We start from the raw sequence: 16,750 nt of genomic DNA on the forward strand, positions 1-16,750 counted from the left end.
TGTGGCAAATGGTTTACATGGCTCATGGGTCAGGTAGGAGGACCCCTTAGCAGAATTTTGCTTGGGGCCCCAGGGAGGTCAGGATCGGCTCTGCACCCAGGTCATCTTTTGTTATACAATATGGCTGACAGGCACTGCTGACTTTTGTATTATACGAAAACCCCTCTGAAAAGACAAATAACCTTGAGAGGAATATCTTTCATTAGTCTCCAGAAAACATCCTGCACAAAAGCGTGTGCTTTTTCGTACTGGTCTTTTGAGTTGTGATTTATAGCTGATTTTCTGGTTTCAGATTCAGGAGTGGTTGGTGTCTAAGAATGACTAATGTGGAAGGAGAAAATAAAGAAAACTGAAAGTGAAAGAGTTTCCTGTCTGCCACTGTGGGAATGCCCATAACACACTCCCCCTGCCTAAGCTGTTGGCCTCCATTATATAAAGCTTCACAGTGAGAGGCAGTCTCACACAGAACCAAGGACACAACAACAGTCTCACAGACGAGTTTCTGGGACGGAAAATCTGACCTAATAATGATGACCTTCCAACTCCCCACAATAAATCTTCGGAAGAAAAGTAAAGGTAAGGAAAATCTTTATTTAAGCAACAGCATGTATTTACAACACTTTTATTTGTCTCCTTTTAAAGGTAATTATTTTAAAGGTAAATGTTTTAAATTGTAATTGTAAATGATTAAATGGATATTTATTAAATAGTTGTTATTTAAATAGGCAATGAAATGACGGAAAACTGTAATAACAGCAAGCATGGTGATAGTTATTTGGTTTATTCAGATATTATTATTATTGTTATTATTATTATTATTATTATTATTATTATTATTATTATTACAAGACAAACATATATTACTAATAAAAATGGCTTAATGTACTTACTTGCTTTTTATTTGTAGCATCTGGATAGAGCTGTAGGCATAGAAATGGCTTGTAATATAGGAAAATACTGTTTTACTCTTGTTCTGAAATACTCCAAAATGCTGTTTTTGATGTACCGAGTAAATACTATTACACACGAGATGAGGTTAATGCAATAAACGCATCTAATTCAATTACTGTCTTTTCCACTTGATATTCCCAATTTTCCATGAAACTGCGCATTGCACACACACACACGCACACCCCCCCCCCCCCCCACCCCCACCCACACACACACACACACACACACACACACACACACACACACACACACACACACACACACACACACACATTCTATAGTCTGTTCTCGTATCAGCACCACCCCGGTTATGGAGTGAAGTGGAATCAGCGCGTGTCCGCCCGCAGCGTCAGAGACTAACGGTAGATTGCGCACCGTTATGTGTTATCCAGTTAATATAAGTATCTGCATTCGAGTAAGCAACAGAGAAGCATATTCTCTTGTTAATAATGCGATAACTATACAGTTCGCTGTTTGGCGGAAAATAGGAAAATATATACATCACAGTTGATAAAAGCCGAGCATGGCTGCGCCTGCGTATTTACCAGACCAGACGACCAGATGTGTCCATGTGGCGCTATATGACGTAGAAAATAATATATAAATACATAATAAATGTAAACAAATGATGATGATTATTATTATTGCTAATAATAATAATAATAATAATAATAATAATAATAATAATAATAATAATAATAATAATAATAATAATATTGAAGAATTATAGTGCTATTACGCTGCAGTTCTTTTAGGGACCGTCTAAAAAGTGCGAAGCTTCGAATGACTTTATGAGATATATTAACCACCATTCTGGCTGTAAAATGGTTTTTGCAAGCCTGCTATAGCTTTCAGCTTCCCAACATCTATACGAGCGTATACAGCAGGAGTGTGCAGTATATTATCCAGTTGGTGAAGGTTTTCAGTACAGCCATGCAAAAGCTCACCCTAACCCTTACCCATACCAGCCCTGTGTTATACAGTATCTAAAAACTTAACCCTATCTTCAGTAACCACTTCAGCCTGTTGACAGTTGTGGTGGATCCAAAGAGCTGGTATTGCCATTATTAGGTTGTTAATATTGTTTGTTAACCAGCTACGGGTAGCTGCAGAAAAAATGCTTACTTGCCAGATATAATAATAATAATAATAATAATAATAATAATAATAATAATAATAATAATAATAATAATAATAATAATTAGTATAACATTTACATTTCATGTTTACACATTATCTCTACTGTTAAATTTGGATTCAATATTAAACTGCCATGTTACATTGAAATACATTATGTGAAGATCCTGTTGTAGAATTATCCAGTCACTCATACTGTATTCCACCAACAGAAAACATGCTGTATTTCTTCATTCAAATAGGTAACTTATGCTGTATTTGCATTTGACTTTGCACTTTGACCTTGGAAATGGGAATTCAGTACTTGAATTTCTGTAATTTTCAACCCTGTATTTGAGCTACAACATAGGAAAACAACTTTGTGAGCTTTGCACTTGATTGGTGATTGGCATTCATCAACATAAACACATGAGTACAAAGAAAACCAGCTTTTTAACCTTTTTAAATAAGACAGAAACTTTTATTTATTTAGATCCATCTAAATTGCTTGGTTTGTCTTACAAAAATATTTACACACAACTATACTAAAAGAGTGATGAACTAGAACCATGTGTTAAAACAATAGGTAATAGTACATGTTTACTTATTAAATTAACTTTTAAATGTTGCTAATGTTTTACTTTTATGCAACTTAAATAAATTTTCAATCTCATCAAGGAAACTAGAAATATAAACATAGTTGACTATTTAAAACAATTTTAAATAGATTTAAAATCATTTTTAAAAAATAACACATAATTAAGGCTAGATTCATCCACCTTTGGATCTTTACATTTAGCATACTGTATTTAACTAGACTCAAGAAAAGAAAAGTCTGTGGATTCCTGGTTATCACAGCCATTTATGCTTGTTTTGAGTCTGGGCCTCCTAATTCCAGTGAAGAGAAACTAAAATGTTTACAGCGTCCAAAGGCATTGTAGAAAATTCTGTGCTTCCTCATATTTATGTCATTGGTGCTACATTAGGTTTCTTCTACTGTATATTAGGATTTTAATTATAGTGTTTAGGGGTCATAATTATCATTTTATTTGAAATTATTGTATTGAAATGTAAATTATGACCCCTAAACACTAAGGCATTGTAGAAAATTCTGTGCTTCTTTCTTTGTGGTCACAGTTTGGGGTAGAATCTACACTGGATGTAATGGTCAGATGTCCACAACCCTTTAATGTACATTTCAATACAATAATTTCAATTAAAATGATAATTATGACCCCTAAACACTATCATTAAAATCCTAATATACAGTAGAAGAAACCTAATGTAGCACAAATGACATAAATATGAGGTCATATTATGCATTACCATTGTTTAATGTATAGGATATTAGTAAATACAACATTTTGAGAAACTGGATGTTGTTGTAGGCTTGGATGGTGATGCTAAGACCTGACACACACACACACACACACACACACACACACAAACACACACAAACACACACACACACACACACACACACACACACACACACACACACACACACACACACACACACACACACACACAGAAATGCACACATAGTGTTTCCTGTAATCTTAATTTTCTTTTTCCAATTAAAGTGAATTTGTGAACTTGTGGAATTTGTAAACATGAAATTTTATTATGAAGATGATTTTTACACACACACACACACACACACACACACACACACACACACACACACACACACACACACACACACACACCATTTTTATCGTCTCATTTTTCTAACAAGGTGATAACACCATAGCGCTTACTATTTTAATTAGTGTGTTATTGATTATATAAAACTATAGCATTAATAATCAGCAGAATCATGCAAGACTTCTATGATATTGTTTCTTTTATAGTGAGTGCTTCATTTTCAAATCTCCATTGGTTTACGAATTGTATATTTACAGGTGAAGCAGACGCTGAGTCTGAATGCACTACCGTGGTTGAACAACAATCAAAGGAGAAATGCAAAAATAAGACAAAAATTCTAAACCTATTAAAAAAAAAATATGATAAATTGCAGAGAAAAGGAGAGGTACCAGACACTCCAGGTACATCTAATAGATTTTCTTCTAACGATATATATATATTTATTATTTAATAGCAATAATAACCACTAAATGGCAATTTGTTCTTTTGGAAAATGAATTGAGTACAGGATATGGTGAAAAGTTAGCATTAAGGTATTCTCACATTCTTTCAGATGCCACAGTAATTTTGGATTTCATCCAGAATGTAGAACAGAATCATTTGTCAGAAGCTAGCCAGCAACTTTTAGCACAGGAAGATCACCTCTTCAGATGCCAGTCATCAGATGCAGAAGTGACTTGCACTGAGGATGAGGAGGACAGTTTGCAGAAGAACTACGAAACCTTGATGCTTCATCTAAGAATGGCTGTCAATGATTCCTTTAACAAGGAGAATCAGGAGAAACTGAGAAGTGCTGTAATGGTTATACATCAGCAGGAGGAAAAAGACAGGCATTGGGAGAAAGCAACGGAAGAGAAAGGTCCATGCTGGAGGCCGCTAAGATGCAAAGAGATTCATGACATGTTACTCAAGGAGTTAATCGAGGTACGGCTGCAGCAAGCAAACAAAGAAGAGAACGGGGCAGACAACCTGTCCACTTCCCTGAAGAGAGAGGTGTGTCGGATGGGCAAGCGCATTCAAAAGGATCTACTCCAAGTTGTCCAAGACGTGCAGCAGTGTTATACATCAGACTTTGACATTTGCAATATGTATGTTCAGCTCTACCATCAAGCTTTCTCTGCAAAACTGACTGAGTTTGCTCAAACCAACTTAGACATCCAAGACTGCACCTACATACTACGCTGGATTCATGTTTACTATCCAAAGTAAGCGACAGGTGATAAAACATGCTCATGGATGAGAACTAACAAAAAAGTGTACCAAAAACGTTTTTTAAAATGTATTTTTCAGGGATATTTTGAAACAGAATGAGCTGGCACCACACATCAAGACTGAATCATTAGGAGCTTTGTTAACTGAGGAAGCTCGTAAGGCACTAGAGGAGCAATATCTGTCACACAAAGAGGTGAGGCAAAATAATACTTTTGGATATTTTCAATACTTATAACGAATTACAACACAACACAAATAAAATCTGATTAGCATTGTTAATGCTTCGGTTTAAATATTTTTATTAATCAAACTGTATTAAGAGTTTGCTTCAAATTAAAGTAGGAAACATGCTCAATTAGAGTGGAATGTATTTGGGAATGACATGTCTGGATGAAGCTCACTCATAAGGAAGTTTTAAATATCAGAGAATTAAAGGGCTTGCAAAAATTTTTGAATTCCAAAGTTTTTGGAATTCAAGCCAGCTTTATCTGTTATTCTAACAATTATGTGTGGATGTTCTGAATGTTTATGATATTCTAAGGCCAGATTATATATCTTTTTCTATAGATGGAGGTCAGGACATGGTTGTCCAACGCTCTTAAAAAAGAAGAGGAAATTTGGCAGACGAGTAATAAACCTGCTCTCATTGATGGGTTCCCCATCTCCACCCTTGCTGTGGATCTTATACCTGTATGAACAATACCGGTTTAATGCATTTTTTTCTTGACACACATGGCTGAAATTTTCCATCCTGAGATTATTATATAGCAAATATTATATTAGACTATTAATTATATTCTATTTTATACAGATACTAATTTGAAGATTAAAATGGTCTAATCTTATTGGCAGAAAATTTAGCTGCATCCTAGAAATACATGAAATGATCTAAATTACCTGTTAGAGACTGAAATGAGTAAAATACTCATAAGAGAAACTTAGAAGTTGAACAGCCCTCTATATGTTAAAAGGTAGAAATATTACTTGAAATCCTATATTCAAAATATTCTTACAAGATAAAATCTCATTTCTTAACCATGGTTGTCATTTAGTTACAAAATATTTCTTCTTGTTTGAACCATATATCATAAATAAATGAATAAATAAATTATTCTCTGGTTTACAGATTATTAACGGATCCATAAAGGAGACGGTGGATATTCTGGGTAACAGAGATAATGGTCAAAGAATTCTGGTTCTGTTGGAAAGTTTCCTAATGAGGTATACAAAATAATCCTATCACACTGAAGGACTATGTTAACAGCTTTATATTTAGAGTCTTTATAAAAGCCCACTACCAGGTGCTTGAACAGGGCACTTAACCTTCATCATTGTGTTGGCGAAAAAAATGAGATAAACTTTAGTCACTTTGTATAATGCCGTCTATCAAATGCCATAACTGTAGATATAAATGTAAAACAGTTTAATATGAATGCCCCGATCCCAGCCTATGCATTTTGTCACAATAGAGAAGCTTAGATGAAGTTTCAAAAACATTCAAGTTCAAGGTCAAGAACAGGATTCGGCTTCAGGCAATCAGCAAAGAGGATATTGTGGAAACAGACAAACATACTGTAGATAAAAACCAGAGAAGGGCTTGGTGAAGTCACTGCTGTACGTAAAAAAAAAACAAAAAACAGAAATTAAAGAAAAAAATATTGTTTCTCTTGACAGCTATAAGAAGTCCTTGACTGATCCTAAAGGAAGGCACATCAGTCTCCCAGACATCCTGAAAGCCAGTCTGTTTAGCATCAAGCAGTTTCGGTGAGATTCTGACAAATAATAATACACATTAATGCTAATGTAAATACAGTGCATATAAGTAAACCTGAAGAGCTTTATTTTTGCTTTCAAGTATTTATTATTTACATAAGTATGTCCAAAACCGTTTCAAAACCGTTTCATTTTTGGTATGTAAAAAGTTCAAAAATGAGAACAAGAATTATTATAACCTTTATTTTACCAGGAAAGAAGCACATTGAGATTAAAAATCTCTTTTACAAGTGCGTCCTGGCCAAGACTAACAGATACAAGCACGTTTGAGTTTAACAAATAACATCCAACAATACATACAGACACACACACTCACACACACACACACACACACACACACACACACACACACACACACACACACACACACACACACACACACACACACACACACACACACACACAAGCAAATCCATCAAATTTCAATATCAATAAAAATTTATTAAAATTAAAACAAGTACAGCCCGAAGTTTCATTCTCCAAATCATGTAAAAGTTTTTAAAAAAATGTCCAACGGAACCAGTGTCCTCAGATTTACTGCACTTTGCAAACAATTCCAGGCAGAGGGAGCAGCAAATTTAAATGCCTTTTTTCCACATTCAGTACGTACCACTGGAACAGAAAGTAAAAATAATTCTTGTGACCTGAGGCTATAGCTACAAGCATACTTTTTACAGATGTATTTACAAATATATGATGGCAGTAAACCCAGGATAGATTTATATACAAAAACATGCCAGTGTTTTTGTCTTCGGATGGACAGCGAAGACCAGCCGACCCGAGCATACAACACACAGTGATGAGTGAGGGTTTAAAGATTTGTTATAAACCTCAATGCACCATGATAAACAGTATCAATAGCATGTAAACACTATGAAGATGCATGCATATATATAACATCACCGTAATCCAGTACAGACATAAAAGTCGCTTCAACAAGCCTCTTTTTTGCCTCAAAGGAAAGACAGGATTTGATTCTAAAATAAAAACCCAATTTCACTTTCAATCTTTTCACCAGTTGCTCAACATGAGGGCCAAAGGAGAGAGCGTCATCAATTAAAATCCCTAGATACTTATACTGAGACACAAACTCAATTTCTGAACCATGAGACATAGTAATAGGCACAAGGTTATTCTTTGAGATTGGTTTGGATTTAGAAAACAACATGAATTTTGTTTTATCAACATTTATAACTAATTTTAATTCAAACAAATTACGCTGAACAATATCAAATGCAAACTGTAACTGCGAAAGAGCCTGATTGGGTGTGGATGCAGAAATATAAATAACTGTATCATCTGCATAATAATGGAACTTTACATTATGGACATTATGATCAATATTATTTATATATATATAGTAAATAGAAGTGGTCCAAGGACTGACCCTTTAGTAACATTGAGTGAACCAGATATAAAACCATCTGCCTGTACACATTGCATTCTGTTTGAAAGATAGTTATTAAACCAACCAATTGTATGTTTAGATAATCCAATATCCATAAGTCTTTGTATCAGTATATTATAAAAGAAATTAAATAAATTTTTTCCCACTCCAAATTATTCAAATCGTGTAAAAACCCTTGTTCTGAGAAATGTTTCATGTCACGCTTAGTTATGATGTTTGTTTAGTTTTAGAAACTTTTGTGTTTCTTACTGTTGCGATGACACAGTGGTCACTGATGTCATTCGCAAATACAGATGCAGTTGAATACTTATGGGGAGTGTTTGTTAAGATTAAATCTATTAGTGAAGATTTTTCTGGACATTTTAGGTTTGGTCGAGTGGGATTGTCAACAATCTGAAAAAGATTCAGTGCATCGCAATAAGTTTTAAATTCATCAGTTGCTGAATGCAACCAGTTCCAGTTTAAATCACCTAAAACTACCAATCCTTTGGCATTAAGAGCTGAAAAGAGCTGGAATAAAGAAGGAAGTGCACTACTATCAGCAGACGGTGTTCTATAGCAACCGACAATTGTTATGTTGAGAGATTTAGAAACCTCAAGATCGAGAGCTAAAAATTCTAATTGTTTAGTCACTGATTTAAAAAGCAGTACTTTATAAATTTTTTTTTATAAATATCGCTACGCCCCAACCATATCCATATTAGAGATTAAACTCCGAACATTCAAATGAATAAAACCAAGTCCACACCTTGATTTAAAATCTGCAGGTGTTTCTAGACTTGATGCAGAATCAGAAACTGGACCTGGATTAGTAATAAATCAAAAGTAATAAATCAAGCACCTCTGCCTGAATGATTTAATAGTATAAACTTTGGACTTGATCTCTACTATTTTAAAATTCCAGTGGGCCTTTAAAGAGATTGTAAAATTATCCTGAAGAGCCATAACACTGGACAAACAAACCAGGTCTTTGGTACAAAAACAGGACTGTAGTATAAAAGACAATCTGGCATATGGTACCTCTAGTGCAAAGCCAGATACAGACGTTCCTTTGTGTGCTGTGACCATAAATGGATTCACTAAATATGTGTTATTATACCCGTGATAACCATTTTCAGTACTGTAATGGCTAGATAGGCACAGTACAAAAAGAAAACACAGCATACGAGTCAACTGGTTCATCTTTTCTCCAAAAGCACCAATAAAGCCCTCCGTAGAAAAGTACCGATAGTCAAGTACAGCATAGGAATCCAAATCCACTTGTTATTCACTCTCCTAAGACAGATCACAGGCGGTACAGTACTTGACGTCAGATGTAAACAGGAAAAGGAGCACAGTGAAGTTATGCGATGCTAAGGAAAAAAGATAAAATCAAAAACAGCAAGGTCTTAAACAATAAAAATAAACCACATCAGCAGCAAAGAAGAAGCACTTCCCTTCATCTTGAAGGATTCATATCCATAAGACCACATAGACAACTTCCACAAACAGCCAAGACAGCTTCCCCAATCCAGTGACGTAGGATAATCCAAGTCCTGCAGACCCGCGAAGCCGTCAGAAATACAAGCCACGCTTGATATAAGGTCCAGTTGACTGCACGGTGATACTAATTATTGTGCTAAGACCATAAATTGAAGGATTTATGATCGCACTTTGTGAATGAATGAATGAATGACAAGATATCAAGGCATTTGCAACAATATTGGAACGTTTTAGCTTTGGTTCAGTTGTAATATCAAACGACTGTGTATCTGTAGGGAGTATATCGAGAAACAGGAGAATCTCCCAGATGACAAGAAAGTAACTTTGCTGTCCATTGTCTCTGAGATGAGAAACTTCTGTCACAGTTATTTTCTCAGCCCCATTCACAAGAAGCTCAAGGTATTTACAATTATCTCCCCCACACTTGCATGTTTATGTCAGTGATCCTTATTCACTGAAACTGAATACAATCCCATCTCACTAAAATTATCGGATGGACATTCCACCAAAGCTTGGATTTGGTTATATATATATATATATATATATATATATATATATATATATATATATATATATATATATATATATATATACAGTCAAATACAGTCAAAATAATTTTAGAAGTTTCTCAGTGTTAAGGGATGAAATAGTTAAAACAAGATGTGTGGAGATTAAATTCAGATGTATTTGAACTTCATCCAATGTTTTCTGAAACTGCCAAAAGCAAAAATGTCTGTTTAAATAATTTTGTCTTGAATAATAGTTAATAACTGAATTAACTGAATAAAATCATAAAAAAGACCAATTCTTAGTAGATGACTTTGGTATTTGGACCCGAATGTTTCCCTACAGGATCAATATCGTAAGCTATGGACTCAAGCCTGGCTTTCAGAAAGTCAAACGATTGTTGGAGAGCTGATAAGCACTCTGGAGGACATGGTTCAGGATTTCTCAGACATACAGACTGACTGCATGAAGGTCAGTCAGAAACTTTATTAAAAGAACTAACAATTCAGCATGAAAACATGAACTAAAAATGATGAAGTGAAGAAGTGGTGGTAAACATGTTGTGCGTGTGTGTGTGCCTGTGTGTGTGTGTGTGTGTGTGTGTGTGTGTGTGTGTGTGTGTGTGTGTGTGTGTGTGTGTGTGTGTGTGTGTGTGTGTGTGTGCGCGCGTTTGTGTGTGTGTGTAGGAGCTATTAAGCCAGCTGCATTCTGAAGTGATGACAGAATATGTGAAGAGGATGTTAAAGGTGAAACTGAAACTAAAAGACAAGGACGACCAGGAGGCAGCTGCAGGCTTTCTGTGTGAGGACAGTGTGAGAATAAACTCACTGTTCATCAGAATCGTGAGTATGCAGTATACATATATACTATATTCCATACAAGTAGTGGTTAGAAGGCTGACCATCTAAGGTTTTTAAATTAGAGTGCTTCATTTGTGCCCCACATTCGAAATGTACTTTTCTGGGCCCAGTAGAGTGAGAGTAAAACAATACACACACTCCCATATTACCTTTAAAATGTTGTTTTAATACTTACTGTTTGTCAGGCGTTCAACAACCAATAGTAATGAGATTAGGCAAAAGGCCAAAAGGCTTGATAATGTGAAAGTCAAACAAATACAGTACGTCATCATGAACTGTGTGAAAGAAAGTCCTATTCAACTATTCAAGTATTAATGAAACTAGGCAAAAGGCCAAAAGGCTTGATACTGTGAAAGCCAAACAAATACTTCATCATGAAGTTTGTGAAAAAAAAGTCCTCCTGAGCTGTGACTGTGGCTTTAAACAAAATCTCACCAAAAAAAAAAATCTTACCAATAATCAGATGGCATCTGCATGCCACATTTAATCACAAACAGATATGCCATTCCTGTCTTACTCACCCAACCCACACACACAGGCACACACACACACCCACACACACACACACACACACACACACACACACACACACACACACACACACACACACACACACACACACACACACACACACACACACACACACACACTGTTTCCACTGGGGTCTTAAAATGTAAACAAGATGTTGAAAGCAGTAAGATGTTTAAGGGTTTAGGATTTTACACTGCATCACTGTGTTTGTGCTGAAAAGAATTTTACTCCTGACTTTTTTTTTCCATTAAGTCACATGCACACTATTCCAACAAAAGTGAAAGAGAGAGTTTTTTTCCACAAGCTAACTGAAGTCTAGGTGTTGACACATATTAAAGACACAGACAGTTAAAAAATATTTTTAATTAAAGATGTGTCTGATGTGTCTAGCTGTAGATGATATGCTTAGCTAGATGATAAGGTTGTCATTAGAAATGGGTTTTGCATTTATCAAATCCACCTCCTGAAGTTTCTTGCTATACAATACATTTTATCCTTATAACAAAATGAGCTGCTGTGCCCTTAAACAATGTCAATATGTCAAAATATTGTTGGCGTCTGAATTCACTTTCTATTTTCACTTTGCTGCTAACAAGCACGAGAATCTCATTGTCACTATACACACTGTGCTAGCCTAAATCATTACACACATCCCTCAGAAGACGTTGTTCAGCACTGTGTGAAAAAAAATTAAATACTTGGTTATTTAAAACTTCAGTATACAAATCATACTCAACCGCAGATTTGCCCTATAAAACAACAGTAAGCAAACAGGGAGGTTGAGGTGTAACATGTGAGACATATGCAGCCAGCTAACAACATTTTTTCAAACTGCTGCTTGTGACACAGGTCACAACAACGTCCTGGTTGCTATAAGCATCGTAATGTTAGTCTTGATGTGTTAATGTTCAAACCTGCCTTAGATGTGTTTTTTTTACTAAAATGTAACGACAGGCAAAAAGTACTGCATGCTTGAGGATACTATTCAGCACAATGTCCTAGAAACTATTCAAACAGTTATACACAAATGGATGCTTATCGGAATACATCATCACTCTGTTCCTACAGGGATCTGAAGAGAAATGGCTTTCCAGTATTTTACCTAAAATATCAGAAGTAGTGAGGCTGCAGGACTCAGGAGCACTTCAGCTTGAAATTGTTACACTGGCTCAAACCTACCCTGACATCAGGTGAGTGTACACGATGCTCAATCTTGGCTTAGTTGTTAAGAAAGGACTACTGATATGATGGATTTCAATCTGGCATTGTTGAGCCCTTGACCCTCAACAGCTCGGCTGTATAAATGGCAATAAATTTAAAATGTAATTGCTCAGAATTTAACTGATACCATGGCACATAAATCCTAATCAGTGTTATACGAAATAACTAACAGTCATATATGAGTGAAGGTTTTTCCAAATCCATGCCAGTAGGCTATGCTAATTTAACTCTACTGTATGTGTAGATGTCATGCAACATCACTTCTGAACACACATGCCTTTGCAAAGTTTGTTGATTATGGGTACGGGTTATTTCATTCACTACTTTTATTATATTCACTATACAACTTTATTTTCGTACAAATGTAAGAACTTAAAAGTTACAGCTGAGACAGATACTAGTTTTTAGCTAGTATCTAACTTTTAGGTCTAGTTTATTTTTAAAATGATAATATGCTAGCAGGTCAGAGTTAAATTTTAAATATCTGATACTAACTGCAGGTAATGGCCATGTTAAAAAAAAAGCTTTTAAAAAGTTAGAATTAAAAATATAAAGGTCATATCCGTACATCCTTTGTGATTTAATAAAAAACAGCCAAAACTTCCAAGTCCTAACTAAACAATGTGGTGTTCAGTCATTTAATTGGACAGTTTCCTTAACTCGAGCACCTAAATGTTTTGTCTTGGCTACATTTCTTGTATTGAAAGCATGGGTGTAACTTTGTTAAGGAAATTGCTTGGTCTTATAATTAAACTTAGTACTGCACGTCTTGCGAATGTGAAAGTCTGATGTTTTAATGTTAATTATCATTTGCTAAAACATTAACTTTTATACAATTTTCAGCGAATCAACAATGGACATTGGAAGGCTTTTAAAGCTCATAGTTTAATATTATTTAACTATACATTATCTACCTTGAGCATTTTTTATAAATAAAGAAAGTAGATTAATGCGATCTCATACTCTGAGTGACTATTAAAAAGACAACTATGTCCAGTATAAAGCTTTACAATTTAGATTTGCCTACAGTATATGTGTTAATATCATAATGTCAAATATAACTCAAACATTTACTAGTAATGCATGTCTTTTTACATCTCCAGTAGATACATTATATTACAAATGCCACTAAATCTTGCATTTAGTAGACGCCCTTTTTTGTCAGTTTTGCTATTATAGAAAATTAATCGATGTAAATAATAAGAATCTTCAATTCAACTGTGCTGTGAAACAAAAAAAGTGTTGAGATTTTGTGATGTCATATTGTGATGTCAGTGTTGTGGCTATGGCTGAAACGTAGGTTTAACAACATATTATATGTGTTAACATATTTCATAATAACTGCATAATTCTCCTATAAATAGAAAAATCCTGTGTAATCTATTCAAACCTTCAAATTGGTTCAGACGTTCAGGTGTTTTGAAATCATGTATAAAACTGTACCGTCATTTTCATCAGGATTCCTTCAAGTTATACATTTAATAAAACTACAGTGACATTCGGAAAGCATTTTGCTTTTGGAAATGCTTTTAACTGGAAAATGAAAACATACTTTTCGCATTACTGTGTATGAAAATGAGTATTGTTTATTGAGAAATTATCCACGTTATTCACGTTTTCCATGGTTTGTGTTAACAGCGAATGCCAAGTCGTTGCACTCTTGGACCTGAAGGCAAACCTCTCCAAAGCAGAAGTGCGTAACATCAAAAAGAGCCTGAATGAAAACAGGAATTTACTGAATACTGAGTCTACAGCAGCTTTCTTCTGTAAAGTGCCTGTAAAAAAAAACTTACGGACTGTGTTTTAATTAACAAACTGTGCAGTATTATTATGTTGGCTTTGTGGAAGCCAACATTCTGTTTTCCTATTTAAGCTTAGACAAAAATTTATCAAGAGTAACTCCTCCTAGGGCTCATGAGCCACATTCACCAAATTCGGATATGTAGTAGACCCCGGTCTGAAGTTTGTTGCTATTATGCCATCAGAGTACCGGTACTTCTGGTACCGGGTCACAAATTGGCCTTTTTTCCCATAGATTCCTATTATAAATTTTGGAGGTTTATAACTCCGCAAGCTTTCAAACTATCTACACCAAACTCGACCAGCTCCTTTAGGGTGATACTCTGAACAAAGGATTAATTGGTGTACCGATTGGCCTTTCGGTTGTCCCGAAGCCCCGCCCACAATTATGCAAAATCAAAAACTTTTTACAACATGGACATGTGACATATCAAAACACTCAGAACAATGAGGGGAACTTCCTCACGTGTATTCTGACGATGTCACATAAAAATAAAAAATGTGCACAACATGGGCATGTGATATATCAGAAAACTCAGCACAATGAGGGGAACTTCCTCAAGAGTATTTGGATGATGTCACATGCTTGTCTCCACTTACCTCTAAATGATTTCTGTCCACTTGCTTCCAAAAGCAACACTAACGCTTATGTCCACTTGCCTCCAAAAGCACCATCCTTTGCGAATACTTCAATCAAATCAAATCAAATCATATTTTATTTGTCACATACACATACATACAGGGTACGATATGCAGTGAAATGCTTTATGCAACTGTCCGGTATGAGAATAAAGAATATAATAAAAGTATAAAAAAGCAAAAAAATAAAATGAGAATAAAATAAGAAGAAAGTATAAACTATATAAGAAAACTATATTAAAAACTATATAAAATATGAAATATGTGGAGAGTATGAAGAAATAACATATATACATATACATAAATATACATATACATACATGTTTATGGTTTTTAAAAGATTGTCCTTAAACTGTCCAGGTGCAGTATGGTGTGTAAATAGTGTATAAAGTGGCACTGTGCTGTGCAAGTCCAGAGTTAAAGTGACAGTGACAGTCCAGAATTAAAGTGTCCATGCAAAAAAAAGAGGGGGTGCATAAACAGTGGGGATGAAGAGAGAGGTCCAGTACTAGATCCTGGGTGTCTCCTGGTTTATGATCTGGATGGCCTGCGGGAAGAAGCTTCTCGCGACGAACTTTACAAATCTAGTTGCATTTTATCATCTATTAAACCTTAATGCTTCTAAATACATTCTGGTTAATTTTACATGCCTTTGTGTTTAAGTATTCTACAAAGTATAGTACGTAAGCTAATGTTGCACATTTTGCTGTCAGTGTTAGGGGAATATCGATAATATGCTTTTTTTTATTGCTTTGTAAGTGTATTGATGAATAAGAAAATGATGTAAGTTATATACTCTTTATGGATGTACAGTATTGTAATGTATTGTGTAATGTGAGTAATGTATTGTGTAATAAATCATACATCTCTTTACATTTTTTGAGTTGTGTTTCTGATTATTATTATTATTATTATTATTATTATTATTGTTATTGTTATTATTATTATTATTATTATTATTATTATTATTATTATTATTATTATTATTATTATTATTATTATTACGATAGTATATTACTGTGTATGCTTTATTTAGTAAATGTGTTAGTATGTAATTATGTATTCATGATTAATATGTGGTAGGAATAATTTCTCATGATGTTCTGTCTTGTCATTGATCAATTAAGGCTCCATTGTCATATTAATTTACAACACGGCAGAAAATTTAGACCATTAAATTAATACCAAACAATATGATAAATAATGCCAGAGATAATATTTCTGCTTTTGGTCAGTACTTAGACTGTTTTACTTATAGATTTATTTTCACTGATTTCTTCATCAAAATTATGAACCTGCATGCTGCATCCTTTACCCACATGCTTCTTTAAACAGATACTACCAGTAGCTACCCAACCCATTATAAAAAGAAGGAATTCTTCCCTTAGCACTGGCTATGTGCCAAAGTCTTTTAAGCTAACGGTTATCAAACTTTTAATTAAAATACCTGACCTCGACCCAAGCCAGCCGTACAACTATAGGCCAATATCAAACCTCATTTTTATCTTCAAGATACAAGAAAATGTCTATAAGTTGAAGATCACATAAATAATATCACAAGGGTAGCCTTCTTTCATCTCAGAAATATTGCTAAGAAAAAAAA

At 34.6% G+C, this 16,750-nt stretch overlaps 1 protein-coding gene across 1 annotated transcript; it reads left to right on the forward strand.

The window, feature by feature from the left end:
* Nucleotides 1-361: 361 nt before the first annotated feature.
* On the forward strand, nucleotides 362-14,523 carry LOC113644510 (tumor necrosis factor alpha-induced protein 2-like). Its single transcript, XM_027149427.2, has 12 exons — nucleotides 362-576; nucleotides 3,972-4,115; nucleotides 4,268-4,919; nucleotides 5,005-5,119; nucleotides 5,494-5,616; nucleotides 6,053-6,147; nucleotides 6,601-6,690; nucleotides 9,865-9,988; nucleotides 10,442-10,567; nucleotides 10,783-10,938; nucleotides 12,556-12,677; nucleotides 14,347-14,523. The coding sequence occupies exons 1-12, from the start codon at nucleotides 528-530 to the stop codon at nucleotides 14,513-14,515; spliced, it is 1,965 nt and encodes a 654-aa protein (XP_027005228.2). The 5' UTR covers nucleotides 362-527; the 3' UTR covers nucleotides 14,516-14,523.
* Nucleotides 14,524-16,750: the final 2,227 nt, after the last annotated feature.

Source organism: Tachysurus fulvidraco, chromosome 16, assembly GCF_022655615.1.
Source record: "Tachysurus fulvidraco isolate hzauxx_2018 chromosome 16, HZAU_PFXX_2.0, whole genome shotgun sequence".
Taxonomy (NCBI): Eukaryota; Metazoa; Chordata; class Actinopteri; order Siluriformes; family Bagridae; genus Tachysurus; species Tachysurus fulvidraco.

Coding starts and splice junctions, on each gene's coding strand:
- LOC113644510 (XM_027149427.2), top strand. CDS start 528: ATGATGACCTTCCAACTCCCCACAATAAATCTTCGGAAGAAAAGTAAA. Junction 6,691..9,864: donor TTTAGCATCAAGCAGTTTCG/GTGAGATTCTGA, acceptor GTGTATCTGTAG/GGAGTATATCGAGAAACAGG. Junction 10,939..12,555: donor ACTCACTGTTCATCAGAATC/GTGAGTATGCAG, acceptor CTGTTCCTACAG/GGATCTGAAGAGAAATGGCT.